General features: G+C 39.7%; 1 protein-coding gene across 50 annotated transcripts; it reads left to right on the top strand.

Annotated features, from left to right (window-relative positions):
- The first annotated feature begins 1,161 nt into the window (after positions 1-1,161).
- znf740a (zinc finger protein 740a) lies at positions 1,162-26,156 on the top strand. Of its 50 annotated transcripts, none has more exons than XM_042090780.1 (27): positions 1,162-1,272; positions 2,670-2,840; positions 3,145-3,339; positions 3,874-4,020; positions 5,269-5,395; positions 5,567-5,650; positions 6,462-6,545; positions 7,293-7,376; positions 8,053-8,136; positions 8,605-8,688; positions 9,122-9,205; positions 9,637-9,720; positions 11,680-11,763; positions 12,207-12,290; positions 12,570-12,653; positions 13,106-13,189; positions 13,633-13,716; positions 14,534-14,617; positions 15,273-15,356; positions 16,090-16,173; positions 17,010-17,093; positions 17,817-17,900; positions 18,538-18,621; positions 19,159-19,242; positions 19,961-20,044; positions 21,430-21,548; positions 23,258-26,156. In XM_042090780.1, the coding sequence occupies exons 2-27, from the start codon at positions 2,796-2,798 to the stop codon at positions 23,429-23,431; spliced, it is 2,487 nt and encodes an 828-aa protein (XP_041946714.1). In that variant the 5' UTR covers positions 1,162-1,272; positions 2,670-2,795; the 3' UTR covers positions 23,432-26,156. The 50 variants fall into 50 exon arrangements, with proteins under 50 accessions (XP_041946714.1, XP_041946712.1, XP_041946719.1 ...); XM_042090778.1 differs by having other exon boundaries at positions 1,164-1,272; positions 2,670-2,867; XM_042090779.1 differs by lacking the exon at positions 1,162-1,272 and adding an exon at positions 1,471-1,825 and having other exon boundaries at positions 2,670-2,867.
- Positions 26,157-27,811: the final 1,655 nt, after the last annotated feature.

The following is a 27,811-nucleotide window of genomic DNA, read 5'->3' as shown; positions in this document are numbered from 1 at the left end:
ACTTGAATTATGTCTTATAATATGTTAGCAAGCAATGCATCATCAATTGTAAGATCCTGATGAAAGCATTTTGCACAGTTAACCATATCAGTGCACCCATCCATAAGTTTAATAAATGTTCCTTTTTTAAATTGAGACTTATAACATTTGTTATCATCATTTGTGTAATTATGTGTCATTTGTATGAAGTAAATTGAGGGAGCAAAATAAAAGCAGTATCGGCTCCAAATATCGGCTCAAGAAAATCGGCAGCCTGTATCGGTCATCGGCTAAGGCTGATGGAAAAAAATCGGTATTGGCACTAAAAAATCCATATCGGTCGATCCCTAATATATATATATAACTATATTAAGAAAAGGTATAAGTGTGGCCACAATCCGGCTGTGGCATAGAGGGAGGGGTTATGCATATGTGCTAATATAGCACGCAAACAGTGAGGCAGTAAGACAGTGGTAAAAAGTGGCTAGTGGACAGACAGTACCCAAACAGTATAGTTTTTTATATTACCTTGCCTACTCTGATATGTCCATATTTATTTTATGCTGGTCTCTAGACTTTATTCTTGCACTGTTGGACTTACTCATTTGCACCATCACCATGACACTCACACACACAGACCACCTTACCTTACTATGCAGAGAATCACAAGCTCAGTCCCTGCACATTGCAAGCGCCTCTTGATTAATCACCCACTATGTGGATACGGTTTTTAGAATTGATTTAGATTAAGTGTTATTTAGTATAATCCTTATCCTTATTGCTTAGTGTGTTTTTTATATTATATACTTTTAATTACTTTTTCTGCTGTTAGTGAATGTGTGTGTGATGTCTGTATGCTACTGAGACCTTGAATTTCCCCTTGGGGATCAATAAAGTATCTATCTATCTATCATACCAGGTAATTTACCCCATTTGAAAACGATTTAAAACAAAAGCTACAGCTCTTTCAGTGGTGGCAAATACGCTTACAATATATTATTTGTTCTGATGTTGTAAACTCGTAATCCGTACACAAGTAAGAGAGTAAGCGCATATGCTCCTTGATTAGTATCATAACTTACAAGTCTATGTCCCAACCAAAATGGAGTAGTCTACACGGTGTCGAATTTCCACATTCACCAACATGGCAGTCGTACATGGCTCGCTTTACTCAAGTCACGTGGCAGCGCCCTCCCCGGGGAGCACTTCCGGTGGCGTTTCCTGTGTTTGTAAACTGAGAAAGGCTGGATCTCGGGCGACGGCGTAAAAAAATACAACGGTTTTACAACAAAGGTAAGACCATCGAGTCTTTTTCTGTTGTTCTTAAATTGCATAATATTTGAAATATGAAAGATGCACTCACATTCTGATTAAATTGATGCGAAGTGCATTTTAGAAAAGACCCGATCCCCCACGACTCGTAGACAAGGGGAGGGGGTGTACGCAGCGAGCGTCTTTATCGAGAGATCTACGTTATTTCAATTGCACAGCGTTAATGGTTACACTGTCATTTTTGGTCATTGATCGTGGATTTGTGTTGATCTTCCCCAGTTTTGGTTATTTAAAAAAATGCTGCATGATCTGACACTAAAATAGATTGTAATTTGGAGCCGATATGGATGTGTGATTTATGCGTGGGAGCAAGGGTGGCTAGCTAGCATTGGTTGTACATCTAGCTAACCAGCTCCCCTACGTGGAAACGCTAGCCTTTTGACGTTGGAAATGCTAACGTTCGCTAGCTGATACTCCTCTTCATTGAATGCAGGTTTCCTTCACAATGACGGAGTAACGATAGACAACTTTGGATCGATTAGGATATTAGTATAAATACATAGGCACATCTGAGGTTGGTAATCTCTCAAACGTTTCTTTTTCTTTGTTTTCTAGGCGTTTTTAGGAGTGTGTTATCGATATTTTTTTAATCAAGCGAAATTATCTACGAGCTAGTCGGCTAATGGCCTGTCAGCAAGTTAGCTATGATAGCTAGTCAACTTGGCTAGCTAATGTTAGCTGTCTGCCCTTCCCAATAGGAAAATTACGGTCTGTACACATCCGAAGAAAAACAAGGAATTTACTGTGTAATACTTGAATTACGAGAGATCGTATGTATGCATTCACATTTCAGGCAATTTATGTCTTTATGAAAACGAATAACAAGGTAAAGCCTTTGGGTGTAGTTATCGTAATGTGAACAGAAGGCCTTTTGCATGAATTAGACCTTGGTGATTTTCCCATGGACTAACATTAGCCTAACGTTACGTGAAAAGAAAATTCGGAGAATTCAACAGTGTTAATTTCCTTCATGGTGAAAAAGCAATGTTATCATTTTTACAGGTTTGATGGCCTTGTAACTTTGACGAATTGTTAACGTATTATTTATCTTTGTAGTTGAAGATGAAATGTTTTCTTGCTTATCAAAGAATAACCCGAGGTCATTGAGATAAGGCTGCTACACTCTGCCAGTGGCTGTTCTTGTTTCTGAGTATGTTTCTGGCCCATTTTCTGTAAATAATTTTGATCACTTAGTGATCAAAATTATAATTGCCTTTTTAAGATGCAGAGAGAATTGGGTTACATTTGGGGGAAGTACACGAAAAACTGTTCTAAAAAGTGGAAGTCCAACCAGTACTGTTAACACCAGTGGTGTCCCATACTTGTCTCTGCCATCACTAACACTCAGGATTTTACAGGATTTTGGTACCAGATGATTGAAGTGGGTGTGGCCATTTGACAAACAGTCCATCCTGAGTGACGGCTCCTTCAACCACCTTGTCCCCACCCCTTTCCCCACCCTCTCGCACCCGGTTCCCACTGCGATGTCTCATCTGCCTAGCAGCTCAGTCCGTGACCATATGAAATGGGTCTGTCCTCAACTGTCCACAAACTATGTAAATGAATTACAGTGACGCACCAAAATACTTTCATTATACATACTTTTTTATATGTGCTGCATTAGCAAAATATTTGCCACACTTAATGCATTTTGAACCAATATTTTATTTGACTAAAAATCCCTATTTCTCTTTTTCTTAATGTTAATTACTTTAAACCACCTAAAAATCTGCACATTTCATTGAGTAAATTTCTAGTATCCTCATCTCAATGGCTCACCTGATGGTCAGGGTTGTCTTGGCTGAATTCTTCCCCCTGTGTGACTCCTCCTAGGCGGGGTTGCTCGGCTGTGAAGCAGTTCTCTCCAGCATGGCTCTTATGCAGGCTAGTTCCATGGCTGGTCCCAAGAAGATGATGGCACCATTGGGACCTGCCCCTGGCCATCCCGGTCCAGGACAGAGGGACATTCAGGACCGTGGACCTCAGGGTCCCATGGTTCTGCCATCTGGAATGAACTGTCCACCACTGGTTAGGAAAACTCTGGGCTTTAATGTTTAAAGTCTGACGAGGTTGCTCACATGGAGAGGCAGGCAGAAGTTGCAGTGTTGGTCTAGGCATCCCAAATATGCTAATTTCAGTGCTATTGAAACATAGTGGTCTCCGTTAAAATTGTTTGTGAGGGATTTAGAGATAAAGCTAGTATGTCTGACTTCACTTGAAATCAGAATCTTAACTGACCAGAATATTAACTGACCTTTTTAAATTTATTCAAAAACACACTTAGTAAAGGAGGATTTTATTTTGTACACTTACTTTCATGTGATGGTGGGGAACCATAGTTTTAGAAAAGAAATGTTTATTCGTATAAAAATTTATTCTCATTTAGAAAGAATGCTCATTGTTTATGCTGCAGTCATGTTCGTGTGCTATTTTAGCTTTATTATTCTCTGTTCATAGAGAGACAGAACCTTCAACTACATTATAGTTCTGCTAGTGGGCAACAGACAATCCATAAGGGTGTGTGTGTGTGTTCGTGTGTGTTCGTGTTCGAATGCCTCACAGCTCCTCCGGAAAGAGGGAGAGTTCTCTGCTCCCCGTCTGTTGGATGAGAAGGAAATGAGAGCCAATGAGGACATGCAGCTGAAAAAGAAGAACAGGAAGTCGGGAACACCCTGTAAAGTGAGGGAGCAGGAGGGGAGGGGAGGGAAGGTCAGTGTTTTTCTCTATTTGACCAGCAGAGAGAATAACATTCTTTGTGGTTGTGTGTGTGCGCGTCTCTAGTGTAAGAATCCATAGTTGGTGTGTGTGAGAGTATTTGGTCATTTAAGTGCCTGTTTGGGTGTGTTTTTTTTTTTTTTTTTAACGGTGTGTGTGTGAGTGTATGCGCGTGTGCCCCACCATGCCTTCTTTCCAGACTCTGTGTGTCCCTGTGTGAGTGGGGGGAGGTGGTAGTTCGGGAGCAGTGGGGGAGGGGGTGGGGCTCTTTGAAAAGGAAAGGGAGGGGAGGGACGGAAGCACAATAACTGTTATTGTGTGTTCGAGGAGGAGCACCCGAATGCAGTGCTGGCAGAGCCAAGTCTTTAAGTTAACCAAATGTTTGTCTTTTGCTCTGCAATTGTGTGTCTTTTTTAAAGACAACACATTTTAAAACTTCACCCATCTTTGATATAGCCTATATTTTCTATCTTTTGTGAACACACAAACACTTTAATCTATAATATCATTTCCCTTTGCCATGCAGCTAAATATAAAGAAAAGTACATTAAAATGTAGTTATTAGGTGTATTTAAGTTTAGGAGCATTTATGTGTCTTTAATGTAAGCAGAGACAAAACAGTGTTAATTATCTTAGTTTAATTAATTAATCATTTCAGGTGCCATTATTTGACCTAATGTTGTCCCACAGGCTGTGTAAATGCATTCTTGGCACATTAGCCGATTATAAAACTGGCACCCTGCTGAGGCCAGGGATTCACTGTATCCATATTTTACATTATGTCTTTAAATATTCATATAAACAACCAAGGCTCTGAAAATCTATCACTATTTAATTGTCAAAAGTTGTTGAGAGGCCAGTGCTGGCATTAACTGAAAGAATAAACACAGAAAGCACCATTAATATAATTTGGCTGTTGGAATACCCAAGGATCACTAGCTTTTTTCCTTATTTCTAAGGGCATGCCCAGTTTTGCATGCCTTTATTTGCTACAATAACTTCATAGACTTGCCGTTGTAGTTAAAGTACATTGATACATAGAGAGAATGTGCCACAGGAAATGAAATATATTTATTTTTATTTTGTGTAAATGTTCCAAAATATGCAAGCTACGCTACCACACAAACAGGGGCTGTAAAAAGACCAGTTCCTTTTTTGTATTGATGTTTGAATGCTTGTTATCAGTATTATTTGTGTGTTGTGTGTTTGGCTCATGGTTCTGTTGTGTCCATATGTATTCAGGTGGTGGTTGTGGACGAGAATGGGAATTGTCCACTGTCAAAAGTGCAGAAGAACTTCATCTGTGACCACTGTTATGGAGCCTTCAGGAGTGGCTACCACCTGAAGAGACACATTCTCATCCACACTGGTATGTCTGTACATAGGTGTTATATGTACAGACCGTGTATGACACTCTTAAACCAGACAAATTCAGAAAAACACACACACAGAAAACTCTCGTACACCTTCACACAATTAGCTTATGCTGCTTCTGCTCTTATTTAAGAATTTGAACTAAATTGGGTTCTTCTCATCTTAGGAGAGAAGCCGTTTGCTTGTGCCATATGTGACATGAGGTTCATTCAGCGTTACCATCTGGAGAGACACAGTCTCACTCACACGGGTACGCCTCCGCTCGCCAGTTGTGCAACTTACGATCACAACATTTAAAGATGCTTCACTTAGTAACAGATTCTTTGAACGCTGCTTAGTTCAGTAATGTAATGATTTCATGTTGATGTTTAATATTGGCAGTAATTTGCCTGTGTAAAAACAAACAAAATTTGTGATTAAAATAAATACAAAATACATTTACATTAGTGTTCAAACAAAAATGGGATATGCTGGAAAGAAATAGTATTACATAATGTCTTCAGAGCAAAACAAATAGGCAATTTGGCATTTTTATGATGGGTAAACTAGTTTTTGGAGATCACAAACATGGCTGTAAATTGCTTATGAAATTCGGAATAATACATTTTATAGAAAGTTATACTCTGTAAGATGACTTGCTTTTTAACATTATTTGTTTCCTCAAGGACCTTAACTTAATATCCTTTCAATTGGTCAATAATTTAGCTTTTTCTTTTTGTTTGTTAAAGGAAGACCTCATTTATCTCTTAGTTGATGAGAACTAAGAGATGTACCGCATCTGTAATTCTACTCTTAGTCTAGCTAAACCACTCTTTTACACTTTTCCCCCCCAAAACGTTTTTAACAACACCTCTGTGCTGTCTTGCGGAATATAACTTTGGTCCATTTGCGCCATTATCATACTCACATTAACTTTTGACTGACCTCTGACTCAACACATACTGCTGTAGTGCATTTAACCTCAGCCTGCAAGTGAACCGACATTCGGCTTTTACTCTGCATTCTATACTTGTTTCTTCTCTGTGTAGACGCTCACTAAAACTGGTACTCTGTGCGTTTAGGGGTGAAGCCCTACGCTTGTTCCATGTGTGACATGCGGTTTTTCCAACGTTACCACTTGGAGAGACACAACCTCAAACATACGGGTATGTGTCCTCCCTTAAAATGGCTCTTATGAAGAGCATTATTTAGTAAGGGTTTTACTGGACCCTAACTGTTTAGCCACAAACACTGGCAACAGAAAATGTTGGCTGTTTTCCTTATCAGTTAGTCTTGTATGCTGAATGGCGTTAAAGCAGTGCTTGATATTTGAAAATAAAAAATTAGTATATTGAATTCAGCCTTTTTAGTTGAAACATCAGTTGAAATCTAGGTGGATTTAGGTGCCAGAAAGTGTTCTTATTCTGATCAGACTCAAGCAGTATTATAGTGAACTATTTAGAGGGAGACTTTTGGATGATGTGTCTTTATTTTATTATTTTTATTTATTTTATTTTGCATCCGTTTAGATAACTTATTTCAGTTTTAATAGTAGATAGTACCCAGCTGTAATGACTTAGCTGCCTGCAACAAGACCAAAAACAGTGAGTGTCTACACAGAGGGAAAATCCCAGTTGGATGAAAAGGCCAGGTGTCTTTCAGCCTAACTTGTTCTTAAATAAAACTCTGAATTTTAGCATTTGCAAGGGACTAGATGGTCCCTAGACTGTCTAGACTAGACTGGTAGTGGATGTACAGTAGTGATTAAGCTATACAGTTTTGCCATTTAGCTCCACAGAAGCAGTCACTGCTTTATAGCAAATGGCCAGTTAAAGTTAAAACAGAAATTATCAGAAATAACTGATCAGTTGGAAAAGACCCTGTAGCTAATATTTTTTGCTCTGTGCGTTTAGGGGTGAAACCGTATGCTTGCACCATGTGTGACATGCGGTTTTTCCAACGTTACCACCTTCAGAGACACAGCCTCATCCATACGGGTATGGAGCCCTCTTGCCTTACCCCCTTGCACTGATGCAACCGGCTGCACAGATGCTATGCTTCTATCAAGCCCTTCCATATCTTCCTCCCCCACATTTTGTACTTTTTGTGTTCGTTCAGTCACCCGCTGATTGAATGTAGTCAAGTGACATTTTGTCCTTCCTTCCTACTTCCATTCTTTTTTTTTTTGCTTTTGCAGAATGACCGTTCTGGCAAGTTGCTGCTTTTCTGTGCTTTCTCCTCTAATCCTGAAGCTTTGTGGTTAGCTAATTGCCAGGTTAGACGTATCCAGCATGGCATCAACTCGCACTTGCTGCTCACTTGTATGTGCACTAAAATAGTCCCATTACAAAACCCTTTAACTTGCAGCAAAATGTAGGATTTTTCTTTGGCTGCCACCAGAATTTAGGCTGGTCTAAAATCTCATCGCAAGCCAACATCTTGCAGAGTATAACTTCACTTTGAGTGTCTCTTGCTTCTGCTTCCCCACTCACAATACTCATCCCATGGCATGTGACTTTCAAGGCGCCATTGGAAACTGCAAAAATGCACCCTTTCTATAGATGTGGGTGTTTAATCGCAGTGCATTTTTAAATACTGTCTTTGTTTTTTTTTGTTTTTTTTCTTTCGCTGACCCATGCTGCTAGCTAATGTGTTGATGCTCTGTGCGTTTAGGGGTGAAGCCCTACGCTTGTTCCATGTGTGACAGGCGGTTTTTCCAACGTTACCACCTGCAGAGACACAGCCTCACTCACACGGGTATGAGTCCGTCAGTCTTACCCCACGCATTGCTGCAAACAAACAGCCCACTCAGACGCCACACCAGAGCTCTGTTGCCCACTTCGGACTTTTTTCTCGATTTGCACCAAAAATGTGTGAAGTTGCAGTTATATAAGGCAGTGCTGCATCTAGATCTGCAGTAAAGCATTTTGGCAAGCAGTTGCCAGTATTTTTTCCCTGATTTTAATTTTTTGGGGAGTTTTCCCCACAAAGTTACCATAAAGTGGTTCTTTGTCATGGTTTTTCTTTTATTGGGCATTGTGACGAAGTGGCAACACTGCCTTGACAGTCAACACTTAGCTTAAATTGTATGACTGCAGCAAACTCGAGTTTGGATTTGGTTATTCAAAATGGATTATTTAAGTAGAAAACACATTATGGCTTTGACATCACTGATGAATCAGTAAAGCTAATATCATTCATTATTTTGGTGCTTTGTGCGTTTAGGGGTGAAGCCCTACGCTTGTACCATGTGCGATATGAGGTTTTTCCAACGTTACCATCTCCAGAGACACAGCCTCACCCACACGGGTACGAGCACACTCATCTTAACCTTCTCATTCGAGACATCCTGCACAAGATGCTGGACCTCTGCTACCACTCTTGCACAGCCTGATCTTCAGAAACCAGTTTTCATTTCTAAATTTATTTTTAAACTGATTTTTTTAATGTCCCAACTGTCTTTTTCATAGCATTTTTTGTGCATGCACAGAATTAAGTAGGCTTTCTTGAATTTTTGGTAAAAGGTCATCTGACCAACCGTCGAAGATTATTTCGATTGACACTTCAGTCATGAAATTGCTTAGATGGCTTGAGTTAACCTTGAGTATGACTGCATCAAACTCGAGTTTGGCTTTTGGTAGTTCAAAACTGAATATTATAAGTACGCACACTGTGGCATTAACGACACTGACATATCAGAAAATTTAATATAATTTATTAATTTGGTGCTCTGTGCGTTTAGGGGTGAAGCCCTACGCTTGTACCATGTGTGATAGGCGATTTTTCCGACGTTACCAACTGCAGAGACACAGCCTCACCCACACGGGTACGATTACACTCATCTTTACCCTCCAACTCGTAACATTCTGTATAAGTTCATAGACGTTTGTCACCACTGTTAAAGTCTGATCTTCACAGACCAGTTTACCTTCATCTCTAAATTGTGTGTAACACATATTTTTTGTCTCCTGTTTTTTCTATAGCATTTTTGTGCATGTTCAGAATAAGACAGGGTATCTTAAATTCTGTGTACTAGACCATCTTGCTGTTTGCCGGGAAGACTTTGCTTAACGTTTCCCTCAATGATGAAGTTGCTTAGTTAACTAGTTAAGTCAACCCTTAGTATGACTGCCTCAATCAAATTTGGATTTGGCAACTTATGAGAAAATGTTATCAGAAGACACTCTGTGGCATTGACTAGACTGACAGATCAGTTAAGTTAGTATAATTTATTAATTTGGTGCTTTGTGCGTTTAGGGGTGAAGCCCTACGCTTGTACCATGTGTGATAGGCGGTTTTTTGGACGTTACCAACTGCAGAGACACAGCCTCACCCACACGGGTACGATTACACTCACCCATAACCCTCCCACTCGAAACATCTTGCACAAGTTGCTGGACTTCTCTTGCCACTGAATTTCACAGACCAGCTTAATATGAAATAATTTTTTAGAATACTGATATGAACCCCAAAACAGAAAAAAGTTGGGACGTTGTGTAAAATGTGAATAAAAACAGAATGTAATAATCTGCAAATCTCTTAAACTCATATGTAGTTGCAAAAAGGACACGGACAACATATCAAATGTTGAAAATGACAAATTTGACTATTTCATGGAGAATATATGTTCATTTTGAATTTGATACCAGCAACATGTTTCAAATAAAGTTGGGACGGGGGTAACAAAATGCTGGAAAAGTTGTGTAATGATAAAGAAAACAAAAGGAAGAATGTTTCACAACTAATTAGGGTAACTGGCAACACGATTGGGTATGAAAAAGAGCATCCCGGAGAGGCAGGGTCTCTTAGAAGTAAAGATGTAGGGGTATTCATCACTCTGTGTAAACCTGTGTGTACAAATGATGAAACAATGTCATTTTAATTCTTCTTAACATGAAATTGTGACGTATTTAGGGAGTTCATCATCTACAGGACAGAATATTAAAACATTCAGAGAAATCTTTGCAAACAGGGGAAATAGCTGAAAAACAAATTGGATGGCCGTGGTCTTTTGGACCTCAGATGGCATTGCATCAACACCAGACCTGTCTCCAGATCTGTCATTGTAACGGCTCAGGAAAACCTCTAATAACCATTGTCCATGTGCTCAGTTTGATACTCAATTCAAAAACTGCAGCCAAAATGTAATAGGTAAAATTGTATTGAGAGATGATACAGAAAATACCACTCTCTTATCTGGGCCTGAGCTTGTTTAAAATGGACTGAGGTAACATGGAAAAAGGTCCTGTGGTTAGACCAATCAAAGTTTGCCATTTTTTTTGGAAATCATGGACTCATCTGGGCTAAAGAGGAGAGGGCCTATCCAAGTATCCAACTTGTTTTAGTGCTCAGTTCGAAACCCAACATCTATGACGGTGTGGAGGAGCATTAGTGCCTACAGCATTGGCATCTTGCACATTTGGCAAAGCACAGTCAATTCTGAAAGATGTATACAGGTTTCGAGCAACATTTACTGCCATCCAGGCAATGTCTTTTTCAGAGACGACCTTGAATATTTCAGGAAAACAATGCCAAAATGAATTCTGCACATATTTAAATAGTATTTCTCCATAGAGGAAGAGTCCAGTTGCTAAGATGGCCTGTTTGCAGTCCAGATTTGTCAAAAAATTAGGTGCATAATGGAATGAAAAGCATGACTAAGAAAACCCCATACTGTTGAGCGACTGTAATCCCATATCGGGGAGTAATGGGACAACATTTCATTATCAAAACTTTAGCAAATGGTCTCCTCAGTTCATAAACATTTACAGAATTGTGTTAAATGAAGAGGTGAAGCAGCACAGTGGTAAACATGCTCCCGTCTCAACTTTTTTGAAACGTGTTGCTGGCATCAAATATAAAATTAACATTTACTTTCCATGAAATAATTCAAATTTTCAATATTTTCAACATATATATGACATGACATTCTGTTTTTGTTTTTTTGCATTTTACACAATGTCCCAACTTTTTCTGTTTTGGGGTTGTATTTGTCCCCACAAAATGTTCTTTTCATAACATTTGTGTGCTTGCACAGAATCAAGTAGCCTTTCTTTTGTGCAAGGGCCAAGGGCATCTCATTGTACACCAGAGACACTTTTGATTATTTCCCTTATTAATAAAGGTGTTTAGGTAGCTAGCTAGGTCAACATGTAGTGTAAGAGTATGACTGCTGCAAACTCGAGTTTGGATTTGGTAACTCAAAACAGAATGTTACAACAAGGCACACTGTGGCATTGACAACACTGACATATTAGTAAAGTTAATATAATTCATTATTTTGGTGCTTTGTGCGTTTAGGGGTGAAGCCCTACGCTTGTACCATGTGTGATATGAGGTTTTTCCAACGTTACCATCTCCAGAGACACAGCCTCACCCACACGGGTACGATTGCACTCATCTTAACTTTCTCACTCGAAGCATCCTGCATAAGTTGCTGGATTTTCCTTTCCACTGTAACACTATCTGATCTTCACAGTGCAGTTTAATATTTGATCATTTGTTATTGTTAAGCACTGATTACTTTTTTTTGTTGTCTCCGGAATTTTTCCCATAGCACTTTTGTGCATGCACAGAATCAAGCAGGAATTCAGAAATACTTTGTAGGAGGTCATCTTCGCCAAAGAAGATTTTGATATACAGTTCACTCATTGATGAAGTTGTTTTGGTAGCTTGTTGAGTCAATCCGTAGTATGACTGCATCAAACTCGAGTTTGGAATTGGTGACTCAAAACAGAATATTATAAAAAGGCACACTGTGGCATTGAGGAGACTGACAAATCATTAAAGCTAATATCATTCATTAATTTGGTGCTTTGTGCGTTTAGGGGTGAAGCCCTACGCTTGTACCATGTGTGATAGGCGATTTTTCAGACGTTACCAACTGCAGAGACACAGCCTCACCCACACGGGTACGATTACACTCATCTTAACTCTCCCTCTCGAAACATTCTGCATAAGTTGCTGGACATTTCTTACCACTGTTATACAACCTGATCTTCACAGATTGGTTCAATATATTATCTGTACATTTATTGTATTAAATACCTGTAGTATGATTGTATCAATCCAGAGTTTGGACTTGGTAACCTAAAGCAGAATATTATGAGGCACACTGTGGCATTGACAACACTGATAAATATATCAGTAAAGCTAATATCATTCATTAATTTGGTGCTTTGTGCGTTTAGGGGTGAAGCCCTACGCTTGTACCATATGTGATAGGCGGTTTTTCGGACGTTTCCAACTGCAGAGACACAGCCTCACCCACACGGGTACGAGCACACTCATCTTAACCTTCTCATTCGAAACATCCTGCACAAGTTGCTGGATTTTTCTTGTTTAAGTTTGATGTTCACAGAGCTCTTAAATATTTCATCACTAAATTTCGTTCTTTAATGTTGATTTCTTTCCCCCACGTTTTCTTCTCCCATAGAATTTCTGTGCATGCACAGAATCCAGCAGGCTCTATTATTTTTTTGTATAAACAATGTCTGTTTTAGTGTATCCAGAAGAAGACTTTAGTTGACATGTCCCTCATTCATGAGGCTGCCTAGTTGGTTCAATCAACTTGTTGAGTCAACATATAGTCTAATTACATAACTGCTGTAAGTTTAATCTTGGATTCGGCAACTTGAAGTATTGGAGAAAAACACATTAGCATTGACAACATGATGAATCCGTAAAGTTAAATATCTTTTATTATTTTGGTGCTTTGTGCGTTTAGGGGTGAAGCCCTACGCTTGTACCATGTGTGATAGGCGATTTTTCCAACGTTATCAACTGCAGAGACACAGCCTCACCCATACGGGTATGAGCACACTCATCTTAACTTTCTCATTCAAAACATCCTGTATTGGTTGCTGGACTTGTCCAGCCACCGTTGCATAGTCTGATCTTCACTGATCACTTTTGTCTTGTAATACTAAATTTAGTGTTTAATTGCTACGTTTTCACATTTTTTCATAGAAGTTATGTGCATGCACAGAATTAAGCAGTTCTGCAACTTTCTGTACCAAGGTCATCTCACAGTATGCTTGGTTTTGGTTGACATTTCCCTCGTCCATGTATTTTCTAGTTAGCTAGTACATTCAACTTTCTGTCAACATATAGCATAATTGTATGACTGCAGCAAACTCGAGTTTGGATTTTATAGCTTACAACAAAATATTGCAAGAAGGCAGAGTGGCTTTGACAACAATGACAAAATCAGTAAAGCTAATACCATTTATTAATTTGGTGCTCTGCGTTTAGGGGTGAAGCCCTACGCTTGTACCATGTGTGATATGAGGTTTTTCCAACGTTACCATCTCCAGAGACACAGCCTCACCCATACGGGTACGAGCACACTCATTTTAACCCTCTCGAAAAGCTAGCAGAAGGTGCTGAACTTTTTTCACCTTAGTTACAGACTGGTCTTTTACCGATTAGTTTTGTAGTGTAGCGCTAATTTTTTATTTTGTAAGTGATTTCATAATAGTTTTGTGCATGCACAGAATCAAGTAGGTTTCTGTAAAATCGCCAAACAATGAGGTAACCACAGTGTGAGGAAGAGGACTTTGTTGAAGTTAGGATATCAGAAAGTGTAGTAATTAGTGTATCCAACATGTAGAGAGCACACATTAGAGAGAGTGAATGCACATCTGGCTAAAAGAAAGTTTTATAGCACAAATTGGTATGTCATTGTTAAAGTCGGTTAATAGCCGTGTGTACTTGCATTGTTTTTTCCTTCACATAATTACGTGTTTGTCCACTAGACCAAATCAATTTGAGGCTCTTTGAAAACTTTTGTTTTGATTTCAACTCAAACAGGATTTAGACACTATTTTAATTGAACAGGGCACACAGTTATACCAGTAAACAAATATTTGAGGTCTAGGAGTACATGTTTAGAATAGCTTTCTGCATTTCCAGTTTTTGCTAGTCCACCATTCAATTTTGCCTTTCAGTCCTTGCTTTGAACTTAAGCCTGTTTTTAACCTAGGGATATAAGGAATTTGACAAAAGGCCATTTTATAAGAAATTCCATGTACAATGATTGGGGGTAATTGTTTATTTTATGTGGCACTAACAAGTGTTGGGGCTCCAAAAATTGTTAATCTTAGGGGATGTTGAAGACGTGTACAGCTGACATATTGGTACTCTGTGCGTTTAGGGGTGAAGCCGTACGCTTGTACCATGTGTGACATGAGGTTTTTTCACCGTTACCATCTGCAGAGACACAGCCTCACTCATACTGGTATGTGTCTTCTCACTTTAACCCCCCTAATGAAAGATTGGCTAAGCAGACGCTGCTGTTGAAACTGTTGTCACCTTCTCCCTAAACAATCCTGTCTTCACTTTTAATGTCATTGACCATTGTAATTTGAGCATGCCTGTGAAGAAATTGGTTTGTATGTTGGCCAGGTAGTTCAGATTATCAAATTCTTGCTTTTCACATATCTTAGTATTGAGTTGAGAAGAATGTATTCATGCAGAGCCGCTTTTCAGAACTAGCCTGCAATATTCACAAAGCTTGCCTAGGGAAATATCACCAAACCATGTCTTCCATTGCATTATAAAGTTAAAACACTGCCATTTTCTAGGTAGTCTTTCCAAGTTTCTTTGTTTTGTACGTAATCTTGTTTTGTTTTCAGCCTAGTTCAGATTTCATATATCGTACATTTAAAAACTAGTCATTCTTTTAATCATAGATTTTTAGCTAAGAGATATGAAGTTAAGTGACAGAATCTAGTCTTCAGACCCCCCCCAAAAAAAAAAAAACACACACACACACACAGATCATGAAACGTATAACAAACACAAAGTTAGCAACAGCAATATTTAGAATGTAACTAACTGTCAGGGTAAAATCGAGAACAAAGGCTAATATATTGGTGTTTTTGTGCGTTTAGGGGTGAAGCCCTACGCTTGTACCATGTGCGATATGAGGTTTTTCCAACGTTACCATCTGCAGAGACACAGTCTCACCCACACGGGTATGAGCACACTCATTGAAACCTTCTTGCAAGAAAATATTTCAAATTTCAAGGATGAAAGCAACAAACTCGAGTTTGCATGACCATGTTGACAGATAGTAGACAGGTTACATAGGTATATTTAGAACTCTTCCATTAGATGTAATTCATGGCTAAACTCATATAAAATCTCTCATTTAAGTTAATGGAAATGTGGATTGATGTTTCATGGTGTTTACTCTGGTGAAAATGGTTTATAACGCAATAATACTGCATTTAGCCCAACATCCCAAAAAATCAAAAGTAAAAAGGAGACAATAATTTTTCTCTATCTAAAAAAAAATAAACATGATGTGCCAATATATTTTTTTTTATTTAAAGATTTCTAATTCGACAGGACAGTACAGCACTTATTAGTGATTAGTCTTGAACGCATATTTGATAGATTACCTTCTTCATCTCTGCAGCTATAGACAATGGTGCTGGGAAGGTCATATCACCAGATCACCTTTTATAGGTTCAGTCACATTGCCTTACAAGTACTGAATCCTACAATGTGGCACAAAGGGGGGAAATCGGGTAGAGGAAAATTAATAGCTATTTTGTGGCAGAGCGCTTGTATAACCAAGACTATTTGAGATGGAAGGGTTAGAGAAGTTGGCGAGACATGATGTAGAATCTTTAGAGTTGAAGGTACAGAATACTTAGGGAAGATGGTAAGATGTTTTCTTACACTAGTGCTCTGTGCGTTTAGGGGTGAAGCCCTACGCTTGTACCATGTGTGACATGAGGTTTTTCCAACGCCATCACCTCCAGAGACACAGCCTCACCCATACGGGTATGAGTTCTCTCCCTGTGCTATGAGGTCTTCTCTGTTTCTTAGGTGATCATAGAATGAAACCGCTGGCCTTGCACGAATTTAGTCATAGGATTTTAAAACATCAAAAATGCTTAGCTTTATCAATTGACCTTTTATTAGGCTTTGTTAGACAACTTGCCACAACCTACTGCTAACCCAGTTGCTCTTTGTTTTTTGTTTGTTTATTTTATGTACTGTTTGTTGTTTTTTGGACATTCCACAAAAAAATCCTCAAACAACCCTGTTAGAGATGCTAACTGTTACTATAGTTGTCGGGCTAATGCAATTAGCACTGGAAAAACTGACGTGTTGATTGCTGTGCATTTTTCTATGACAACTTCCTCATTTTTCATACAATTTGGCAGCTTTCTTTACCAGAGAGAAATGATTGCCATTGAAGTATGTACAGTTATCAACACAATAGTCGATAGGTGCTTAATAAGGGAAATGACAAATGTACAGTCTCTAGTTTTCACCAGTTTGATATTCATCAGAGAGGACATGCCACTGAAATGACATAAATATCCACAGTCAGGTCAGAACAGGCTAAGTGACCCTGAGGAGCTAATGTCAGCAGATTTATTTGTATACTTTCCCTGTAGCCTGAAATATTTCCACTTTCCAAATGTAATAACCTTTTTTTTGTTTGTTTTTACATTTAGATTTAAACCTATGCATATCTAAATTGCCAACCAACCAGCAATCCCTACTTACCATGCCAAACATGAAAGCTATTTTAATTTTAAATGATCTGATTTAATTTGACAAAGACAAGCAGGAAGATGTTTGCTTACATTGGTGCTCTGTGCGTTTAGGGGTGAAGCCATACGCTTGTTCCATGTGTGACAAGCGGTTTTTCCAACGTTACCAGCTGCAGAAACACAGCCTCTCTCACACGGGTAGGAGTTTTCTTTTCTACTCTGTACCATTCTAACTGACAACTCTCACTATTTAGGTATGATCATTGTTTATTAAAACAATAGAAAACATGGCCAAATCTAGTGTTTGGGCCTTAACTTAAAAAATTGAGCTCTAGCAATTATGATTTGGTGAACAGTTAATTCTAATTTATTATTGGCTGTGCTCCTTATAAGCATTGTTGTGCTACAATCATCTGTGTTTGTCTATCATTTCAAACAATCACCTAACAATGATGGTAGCACAGCAAAGTTTTAGGAAAGTGCTGTCCTGTCTAAAGAAAATTAAATCTTGTTCTATCCCTACAAACAATTCTCAGAAGTCAAACACCCTGTTCCTGATGCTAACTCTTAGTTCTTGGGGCGAGATCCTGCGTGGCACCATCCAACATAGAAATTATTTATATTCTTGAAATTTATTCCAAACGATGTTGCCACTGCTGCATTTTTTCATAAAGGTAGTGCAGTGTGTGAATAGTTATCTAGTTTTCTGGCCTATAGACTGTAGATATTTATCATTTTTGGCAGGAAACTGGTGCCACTGGAAGGGAAAAATCAGGTGTTAGTCATGGAATTAAACACAATCAGGTGTAAGGCATTGGTTAAAGGCATATTATGCGGATGACCGTATATCTAGGGCTGAGGATCAACAAGGTAGACTTGGCAAGATGTTACACTGCTTACCCTGGTACTCTGTGCGTTTAGGGGTGAAGCCCTACGCTTGTACCATGTGTGACATGAGGTATTTCCAACGTTATCAACTGCAGAGACACAGCCTCACCCATACGGGTAGGACATCACTCTCTGTGCTTTTCATTTTTATTTTTACAAGTCATGGTAAATAAAATGTACTGAGGAAACATCCAAGACTGCATCAAATTCGAGTTTGAGTAAGCTAAATCCCAAATTTCTTTAGGTTAAACTTTGCAGTAAAATATATCGCTAGCTAGCTAAGCATGATTTCTACTGCTAGATTTGCTTAATTGGGAACTCCGTCAATTCCATATTGATATGGAGTGTTAAATCTTAGCCCGCTTAGGTTTATCAAATCGATTCATCCTAGGGCAAGCACAGCAATATGATTATCAGACAGTTCTGGGGTAGGTGTGGAGTCATGTTTTTGTTTTCTTGTATCGACCTGTTAGCTTTTAAAACCAAAGATAAACAATATTCTTCAACAACAACAGCAAAAAAAAGATTTCTACCCCGATATGGACTAAATGTGGCACAAAACAACCAAAATCAAGAATGAATTGATTTGAATTAAATAAACAGTTGATTGGATAGGGAGTCTTTGTCTTTGACAAACAAAATAAAAATAAAAATAAATATATTATAACAATGATTGAATGATACAGGGATTGAATGAATGAGCGATTAAGCTTAATATGTTATATCTACTTACACTGGTGCTTTGTGCGTTTAGGGGTGAAGCCCTACGCTTGTGCCATGTGCGATATGAGGTTTTTCCAACGTTATCATCTGCAGAGACACAGCCTCACCCACACGGGTATAAGCACTCGTACACAAATTGTCTCCCACTGGCCCTTGCACACCATGTCCAAGTCTACTGCCCGTCTAAAAGTCATCTGGAAACCACTCTTTAAGCAAAACCTTATAATAAAACAAAACCATTAACATAATCATGACATTATTTCTTTCTTTATTTATTTATTTATTTATTTATTACTTTGGTGATATCCTGGATGCTGCACCATGTGTTAAAATGTGAAAGACCTGAACTCCTTCCTTTATTTGGAGAGTAGGCTTTCCAGTAATTCCCCGTAACATTGCAAAGGACATGGTTTGCAAAGACCTACACAAAATGAATAGCTAACCAAAAAGGCACCAAGTTTTTAGTATAGATAATGTCTGATCTCTTACGAAATCATGTGCAAGGTGATCAAAAAGGCCATAGCATCCTTTTAGGTATAGTTGGTGTCAAGGCAGTTGCAGATTTTTTTTATTTATTTTTTCTGTACGTCACATATTTATTAGGGAAAGTCCAAGAGAGATGCATGTTTATATTGGTCCTCTGTGCGTTTAGGGGTGAAGCCGTATGCTTGCTCCATGTGCGACATGAGGTTTTTCCAACGTTACCACCTGCAGCGACACAGCCTCACACACACGGGTATGTGTCCACCCACTCTTGCCACACATGCGCCGGTGATTTTAAATAATAATAAAAAAAATCAAATCTCGGTCAATAAGCATGCATGCCCACAGGGAGTGGATCTATGGCCAAAGATGTTTTGAGTATAATAGCCATTGGGTCCTTCTTGTTTGGTTATTGGAAGATTGTAGTGCACAGCTCTGCTGAAGATTGGGCTCAGTGTAGTTAACTGAGCTGAAAGGAGTACCATGGTGTCTGCGCAACATGCGTTGGATCTTGACTCATCTTTCAAATGTCACGCATTTCACAACAGTCTCCTTGCTTTTATCTAACCGTAACCTTGATTAAGTGAGGGATGCCAAAAGACATTTTTTCAGTAGTTATTTATGCATACTGAATTTTGGCATTGATCCATTGCCTTAGGCAACATCCTTGTGAAAGGGCTTTGAAGATACTCACTCATGTATTGACAGGGAAAACCTCTTAACACGCAAACAACTGAAACCTTATTATAGTCTGTAAATTTCACAAACTTACTAACATCTAAATTGGCTAGGCCCTTACTTCTAACCCCTGACATTCAATTTGATTGCGCCCCATAAGTACATGTAAACGGAAGGAAAAATAGCCTATGCAACAACTATTTTAATTGGGTGTGCTATCTTATGAAGAGACTAGGAGAATACTTTTACCCCTTTTCTAGACGCTCACTAAAACTGGTACTCTGTGCGTTTAGGGGTGAAGCCCTACGCTTGTTCCATGTGTGACATGCGGTTTTTCCAACGTTATCAACTGGAGAGACACAGCCTCACTCACTCGGGTATGTGTCGGCTTTATGAAGAAGGTCTAGACTGTGCCACATCTTAGTCCAAATACAGTGGGCGTTGTTGAGTCTCTCAAATCCACCATGCAATGGTTATTGAAATTTGGAGATCAAAAAGATCAAAGCAAAATATGTATTTAAAAAAAAAAAAGCTCTAACAAACTCGAGTTTGGGATATGTCATCAGACAGGGTGTGACTTCAGGTGAATTGTTTTAGTCATCTTTCAAACAGCTACTTCTCCAAAGGGTTCCCTTCTAAGGTGACTCATCGTCATAACTGAGGATTAGAATAACAGTGACTCATTTCTTATCAAAACAGCCATGGGAAAGGGAACACCTTTGGAGAACTATTTTTACTTTCTTTTAATACTTTTCCTGTTTCACCATTTTGTTTTTCTCAGACAAAACATATTAATGGCCAAATATCCATTAAGCTATCAATGAATATAAAAGTATTTTATGGCAACATCAGAGCTGTTCAGTGAATCATCATGTTCAGTGATTCACCTTTTGAGTTTCAGTGGTTTGTTAGCATTTTGTTCAACATGGGAACTATAGTTGTGTAAGACTACAACCATGTTGAAAGTTGTTTTGAAGTTAGTCTAATGATTTTTATGCTTTATATACAAAAAACATAAATAAATAAATAAAGGCTTGCAAGATAAGTAGCTGCTGTTTGGTCGTGTCGCATGACCACTGAATAGCTCTATTAAATGTTGTCGTACTAACTGGTTTGTCTTGGCATTTGGTCTTGTTTGATCTTGATTTGTGTTGTAAGCTTTGCAGCCTACCTCAGTACACATCAAAGTATACCGCACTACCTGGGTTGTCAGTCTTTTAGTTTAGGCCATACAAGTTAGACAAACAGATTGCTGTCTAAATATTTTCATCTTGTAACAATGACATGTCATTGATCCAGAGAGAAATGTCATAAGTTGTTTTTATTTTTAGAGTAATTAATTGCTTAAGACAAAAAATGCATGCCAAAGGAATACTGAGAACAGTTAATCGATTCATTTTTTTTTATTCTATTCATCATATTCATAGTAAAAATCAAGCTTGTTGACCAAGAATGTTGTATTAGTAATTTGATCGTATCTCAATATTAGATTTCAAACCGTTTTTTAATCTTTGTCATAGAAACTGTGATGGTCTTAAATTTTAACAGATTGGATCACCAGGAATTTTTTTTAATTTCCCAACCGTTAGGACTTAAGAAGACTGGGATCATTAGTCGATAAGATGGTGTACTTTGATGATCGCTGTCAGGCTGGTGCATGGCTACGAATGATATTGTGTGTTGGTGTGTGGGAGGAAGGGGAGTGCGTGGAGGAGCTCTCAGGCCATGGGACTGCACTGACTTGTTCTCTTGCACTCTTCAGGCGAGAAGCCATTTGCCTGTGACATGTGTGACATGCGTTTCATCCAGCGCTACCACCTGGAACGGCACAAGCGTGTGCACAGCGGAGAGAAGCCATATCAGTGTGAACGCTGCCAGCAGGTGTGCACACACATGTAGCGCACATGCTAACATAGACACAAAATACACATGCACACATGTAGTGCACATGCTAACATAGACACAAAATACACACACTTTTAAAACAAATGTGTTGAAAGCAACACAACTTGCATTGTTTTTAACACATCTCTGTGTCCAGATAGGCACAACACAGTTTGTGTTGTTTCCTTTTTTATTTGTTACACAATATGTGTTGAAAATAACACAACTTGCGTTGAAAACAACAAAACTTGAATTGTTTTTTAACACATCTCTGTGTCTAGATAGGGACAACACATTCATTTTAAGAGTGCATGCACACATGTAGTGCGCATGCTAACATAGACACAAAATACACATGCACACATGTAGCACACATGCTAACATAGACAATATGCATATGCACAGAAATGTACACACTACCAGGTTGTACAATTACACCAACCTACAGCTAAATGATGCTTATTCAGATGTATCATCTATTGGGAGCTTCCATTCTGAAAACCAGGAATTTTTTTAACACACTCTTTACTCCCAAGAGGGTTGAAATGAGCACAAGAGAGTGAGCGCGTTTTCTGTTGCCAGCAGGAATCAGGAACAGCACTGCCATTACTGCCATGTTAGCGCCAAGCAACTGCCTTCAAATTATAGCCCACAGTCAAGGCAGATGCACATACATGCAAAAAGCCTCATTTCATCTGCCTCTTTAAGGCAATGACACACACATACAGATAAAGAGAGGGAGAGAGCGAAGCACACCACCTCGTTGCCTTCTCCCAGTGCACATCGTGCCAAGCCCTTCTGAATCTCCTCCGCCCACGTCATCTGGTGCAGAGCCAGACAAACAGCCTTGCTGCTGCTGCTGCCGCCGCCTCTGCTGCTGCTGTTTCTCTGAGCCAGGCCGGCTGGTTCTCATACATAGCAGCCATCACAGCAAGCACTCCTCCGCATCCTCCTCCTCTCTCATCAGGAGTCCTCTTCTGCCCACGTGCCTCAGAAACAGAACTGCCTGCACAGCAACAGCAATATTCTGACACATACGACATGTTTGCATGTATCCGCAACTGCCTTTGAGGTTTGCTGGTCATTAGTTAAAATGTAATTGAACGGACGGGCTCACAGACCTGATTTTAATGGAGTCGGACACGCAGGGCAGAGACCTACTCCAAATGACCCAGTAAAGGTGGACCTCGCTGTAATAAAATGGCACAAATGATGGGAGAGATGTGGTTGTACTCAGAGAGACCTTGTAGAGTAGAACACACTCACAATCACATACAGATGCCCGTGTTCTTTGTGCTTTGTAAATGGGCAAATGTTGTTGCTGGTTGAGGCAGTGCATAGTTAAACTGTGTCTTTCCCAGCTGGTCTTTCTCTGTCTCCCACACACCAGCACTCCATGACACCGGCACCACCTCAACACACACACATCTCAGATCTCGCCACGTTATTCTGGTTCTCTCTCCCTCTTTCTCTATCTCTCTCTCTCTCTCTCTCTCTCTTGCTCTCTCTCTCTGTCAAGCACCCACTCTTGCTTTGAGGGTCTAATCACATACTCCTTACTGAAAGCATTTTCTTTTGCCTCCCTCTCTCTCTCTCTCTCTCTCTCTCTCTCTCTCTCTCTCTCTCTCTCTCTCTCTCTCTCTCCCTCCCCCATCTCTCTGCCTCCCTCCCTTCCTCTTCCTCCCCTCCTGCCCTCTCTTCTGCAGAACTTCTCGCGGACGGACCGCTTGCTGAGGCACAGGCGACTCTGCCAGGGGCGTGGTGTTGCTAAGGTAGAGACGCAGCCCTGCTGCGAGCCCCGCCCTTACCCGCAGGAGCCTCCTCCCCCCACCTCGGCCTGGAGCCCCCTGCACCCGCCCCCGGGCCGTCTCGCCGTTTGACATTCCCTTCCCCCCCTCTTCCCCCCCCTCGCACCGCCATCGGCTCCTTGGAGACCCTGCTGTCCTGGCAACACTCACCCGTTGCCACCCCAGCAATGAGCTCAGTGGCACCACTCTGTGGCCAAGACTGATACTGCAGCTTTCAGTCAAGAGGGGGGAATTAACAAAGAGGGGATTTTTTTTTTTTTCCCTTTTACCTTTGTTGTTGTCGTTGATGTTTTTGGGGAAGGAGGGGGGGGGGGGGTTCAAACGTATGGTTAGTTTCCTTCCTTCATCTGTTGTATGGGTTATTTTGTACTTAATCATGGTTCTTGTTCCTTTAAAAGGTCATGTTACTTTCATTTAATATTTTGAAATTGCTGTCATGATTTATGGTGGTACTTTTTAAAGGAAGGGAACTAGAGCAGTTGAGAGGGATTTCAGGTGGGACTCTATTTGTTGTTACACCGTGGAAAAGAAGAGGGATGCATACATATATACTTGGATTTACACAGAGAACCTATCTAGGAGAAAAAAAAGGCATTGATGTTGTTATGCCCATCGTAGTTCAAAAGGATATCCACGAATGGTACAACTTCCTAGTTCCGTAAATAGTTTTTGACGACCGTAGTTCCAGAGATGGAGCTTGATAGTGTGAACCCAAGACTGATCACACGTCCCTTGTATATTTTGTGTAATGTTTGTGAAAGGGGTGGCCAGTGGGAGTAGTGGTAGAGACGGTCCTGTTCGCGGTTAGTTGCCGCCTTTTTCGTCTGCAGCACCACTGATGCGCTGGCGACAACGGAAACGGCGCACACACGCACTGTGTGGCTCCCGCAGAGCCGGCCACTTTCCCACCTCCCTGAAAATGCCCCAGGATGCCAACTCACGGGCAAGAACTTTTCAAAAACAAAAAAAAACAAACGCTTGCCTGCGTATGTCAACGATGGCACAATATTAGCAACATCTGGAAGTCCTGTCGCTACTTCAGAGAAACACATACGTGAGCCTGTGCTGTCCTTTTTGGGGTGACCGCAGCCCTGTCGTGCTTTTTACAGACATTTGACAGCACAAGACGTCTTTTCCTAAGTCCCACCACTTAACCATGTATACAGATCAATGTGCTCAGCCTATAACAAGACATATTCAATCTTGTGGCCTTAGGATGTGCTAATGTTTTTCAATATATTTTGTTTTGTTTGTTTTTAATGTATGTTATTTTTACTTTGAATTTAATGGTGTAATTATCGTTTCACTTAAAATCATATTTGAGATAGTCACTGCCTTTTACAAACAGACAAACGTTTTTTCCAAAGCCGCCGTTGTAACGAAACCTCGCCTACCCTTCTGGCACCTGATTGCTTCAGTTACCACATGGATCATAGAGTAGCTATGCTGCTGTTGTTTTTGTAATTAATATTATCATCCATAAATGTATCAATATTATCTGTCATGGATATTTGTTGGAAAAAAGGACTTAAGAAGGATAGTAACAAGGATTTTTCATTTTTGACAGGCAGTGTGATGGGCAACCCTAGTCGCTTTTACTTTGAGCATCTAAGACCTATGGGGTCCTGTATGTGGAAATGATGTAACTTGGCGTCCTTGAGGTCATAACTTTTTCATATTTGCCTATTAAGTAGTGATGGTGTTGGAGTAACGCTAGCATTGAAATTGTGTTTTCTCTTTGGGGAAGTCGGCCTTAACGCGTGCTCACCCCTAAGACAAGATTCCATCGTAGTCCTTGCCCTCAGTGCTTGTGGTGGGTTTATGTGTCTAGGAGTTTGCTCTATACCTTGTCACAGACTTTTGATGAAACATGTCAATGCTTAGCAGCCTCTGCTGCACCGCACCTTGGCATTTTGAAGGGCACAATGGAACTGTTGGGCAACCCACAGAACGACTATGGGCCAACTGTTACCTCTGGGTCCTGCATGCTGATTTATAGCTGATCTGACAACCCCGTCATGTAATCCACAAGTGCAACAAGGGAAGGCAGGGTTGCCAAATCTGTATTTAATCCACTTTTTATATATATATTTTAATTATGATTATTTGAATTTGACAAAAAATGAACTTAAGCTCCTCTTTTAGTTGCATACTGTAGTAACATGATTCTGTTTGTGTTTCAAGGACCTTTTTTTTATTTCTAATATGACTTTAAAAACACTGGAGTGATAAAGAAATAAAAAAAATACAGTTTTTTTGTTTTTGTTATTTTAAACAGAATTAGAGTTTAGAATTTAGACAGAGCCTCTCTTCAACTCGACACACGTGGTGGGCAGAACTTATCCAGTCATTTGGATGATTCATAAGGGTCTTTGTACCTTGGAGAAAAAAAAAAGTATATATTTTTTTCCCTCTTGTATTAACTCTCCTTCCCCCCCACCCTGCCCCACCCCAAATTTGATTTTAGTGAACTATATTGATAGCGACATTAGTCAAGAGACCGCGTCTATGGTAGAAAACACAGACTAGTCTTTTTGTTATTCTCATAGGCTTGCATGCAGTTACAGTCATCAGTTTTAAGAGCTTATATTGTTTTGTTTTTTATTTCGTGTAGGTGAAAAAATATTTGCAAAGACATCTTTTCTAATAAAAAAATAATGTGATATCATGATAATTATTGTAAAGAAAAAAATGGGCAAACTAATATGTACCCTTGTGATCCAATTAGTTTTCATTGTATGGAGTGAGGAGAGGGGCTTCCATTATGCAGAAATAAAAAATACTTTGTAAAAGTAAATATTTATTTTGTGTCATTACTCTGCAAAAGCACTCGTATTATACACAAACCATGCCAATTTCTACAATTTCATTTTGCAGTTCTTAGAATTTGTTTCTTGACTGGGAAAATATCTCTAGATGAGACAAGCCCCTAAAATGGAGGATGAGTCATGGGAACATCCCCTTCATCTCCACAGTAGAGGGTGCTGTTTGGGATTAAACAAATCTAGTTTAATTCAACAAAGTCCCCTTTAGAGCAAGTAGTCACAATTTCTTTACAGTAGTGTTTTGAAAAAGCTTTAGATGATACTGCACATATTTTTACAGATACTGTGATTGCTATTAGCAGCAGGCAGTGTTCCTGCCACAGCTCTTTGCCGTTTTTCAGCCTGCCATCTGAGAAAGCTACAGAGGCATCACAAGTCACGACCAGCCCGATTGCTGTTGACCTTGTTAAATGGGCGCTCTGACTGAACGTTCTGTTCCACCAGAGTGGCACTCTCACACCATTGTTCCCGTCCACAAACCAAACCTCCGAAATCTGATTCTAAACCAAGGGACAAAAGGCAGTGACCTTGCCTCCTAAGTGTCCTCTCCAGTCCATAGACCACCGTGAGCCATTACGGCTAATAACACACACACACACTCACACTCATATTTGAGCTTCATCGGGAAAGCCTGAGTACTGATGGGGGAGGCAGGAGACTTAAAATGATTAGGAGGGAGAGCGAGGAAGAGAGAAGGGAGGACAGGACGAGAGCAAGCCAGGTGTGTCCATTCAGCAGAGCCAGCCATCTGTGGCCTCTGCAGGGAGAAGGCACAGATGACTCCCAGGAGCTTCGGCGCTATTGTTCTCGGTCACTGTTGTCACCTTCAACAGCAAATTAGGGTTTATGGGGATCCTCTCTGAGGGATGCGTTCTTTAATTAGGCCAAGTTGACAGTGGGGGAATGTTTCATTTTAATTAAACAACACAAAAATAGATTGTTGAGTTGTTACCTTTCACTCAATCTCGATTGATACCATCAGGTTGTACAGATGAGGACATTACTTTTGTGGTGAAGCTAAAATTGATCATGATTTATAATTCAGTACTCAGTTCCCAGATAGCAAGGGGCTGGCGGACCACTGGGGGCAGATCTGGCGGTCTGCTGCGGGTTGCAGACAAATTGCCCAATATTTTGCCACTATTGGTCTAAAATCTTTTTCATTTGTTCAGTTATACTCCATATATCATTTTATTAACTTTTCTTAATATTCATGACAAGTTAAATTTAAAGAGATGGTGGTCCAATGCCGGACCACAAGTGGCAAACCACCAGCGGTCCGCTATCTGCCAACCTGATTTTGCTATCTGGTGCAGGGGAGTAAATCTCACACAGATAATAGGTTCCAGCACTGGATCCTGAAATTTATTAGAGGTACAGTATATAGAACACCCTCAATCTGTGGTTACAGTTATAGCAAATATAATGTATGCCTCTGTTTAGGACTAAATTGTTTGAAGTATTAACAAAAAGTAAAGTTATTCTGGAAAATGTCTACCATTTTTTATAGCATAAACACTACCGGTATATTCTTTGATAAATGTCAAATATTGCTTTTCCTTATTGGATGATTGTAGATAAGTGGCTTCATATCTAGGCTTCATATAGCACAAGCAGTCATTTTAAA

Source organism: Alosa sapidissima, chromosome 4 (genome assembly GCF_018492685.1).
Source record: "Alosa sapidissima isolate fAloSap1 chromosome 4, fAloSap1.pri, whole genome shotgun sequence".
In the NCBI taxonomy this organism is placed as follows: domain Eukaryota; kingdom Metazoa; phylum Chordata; class Actinopteri; order Clupeiformes; family Clupeidae; genus Alosa; species Alosa sapidissima.
This window is presented reverse-complemented; position numbering and strand designations above follow the sequence as displayed.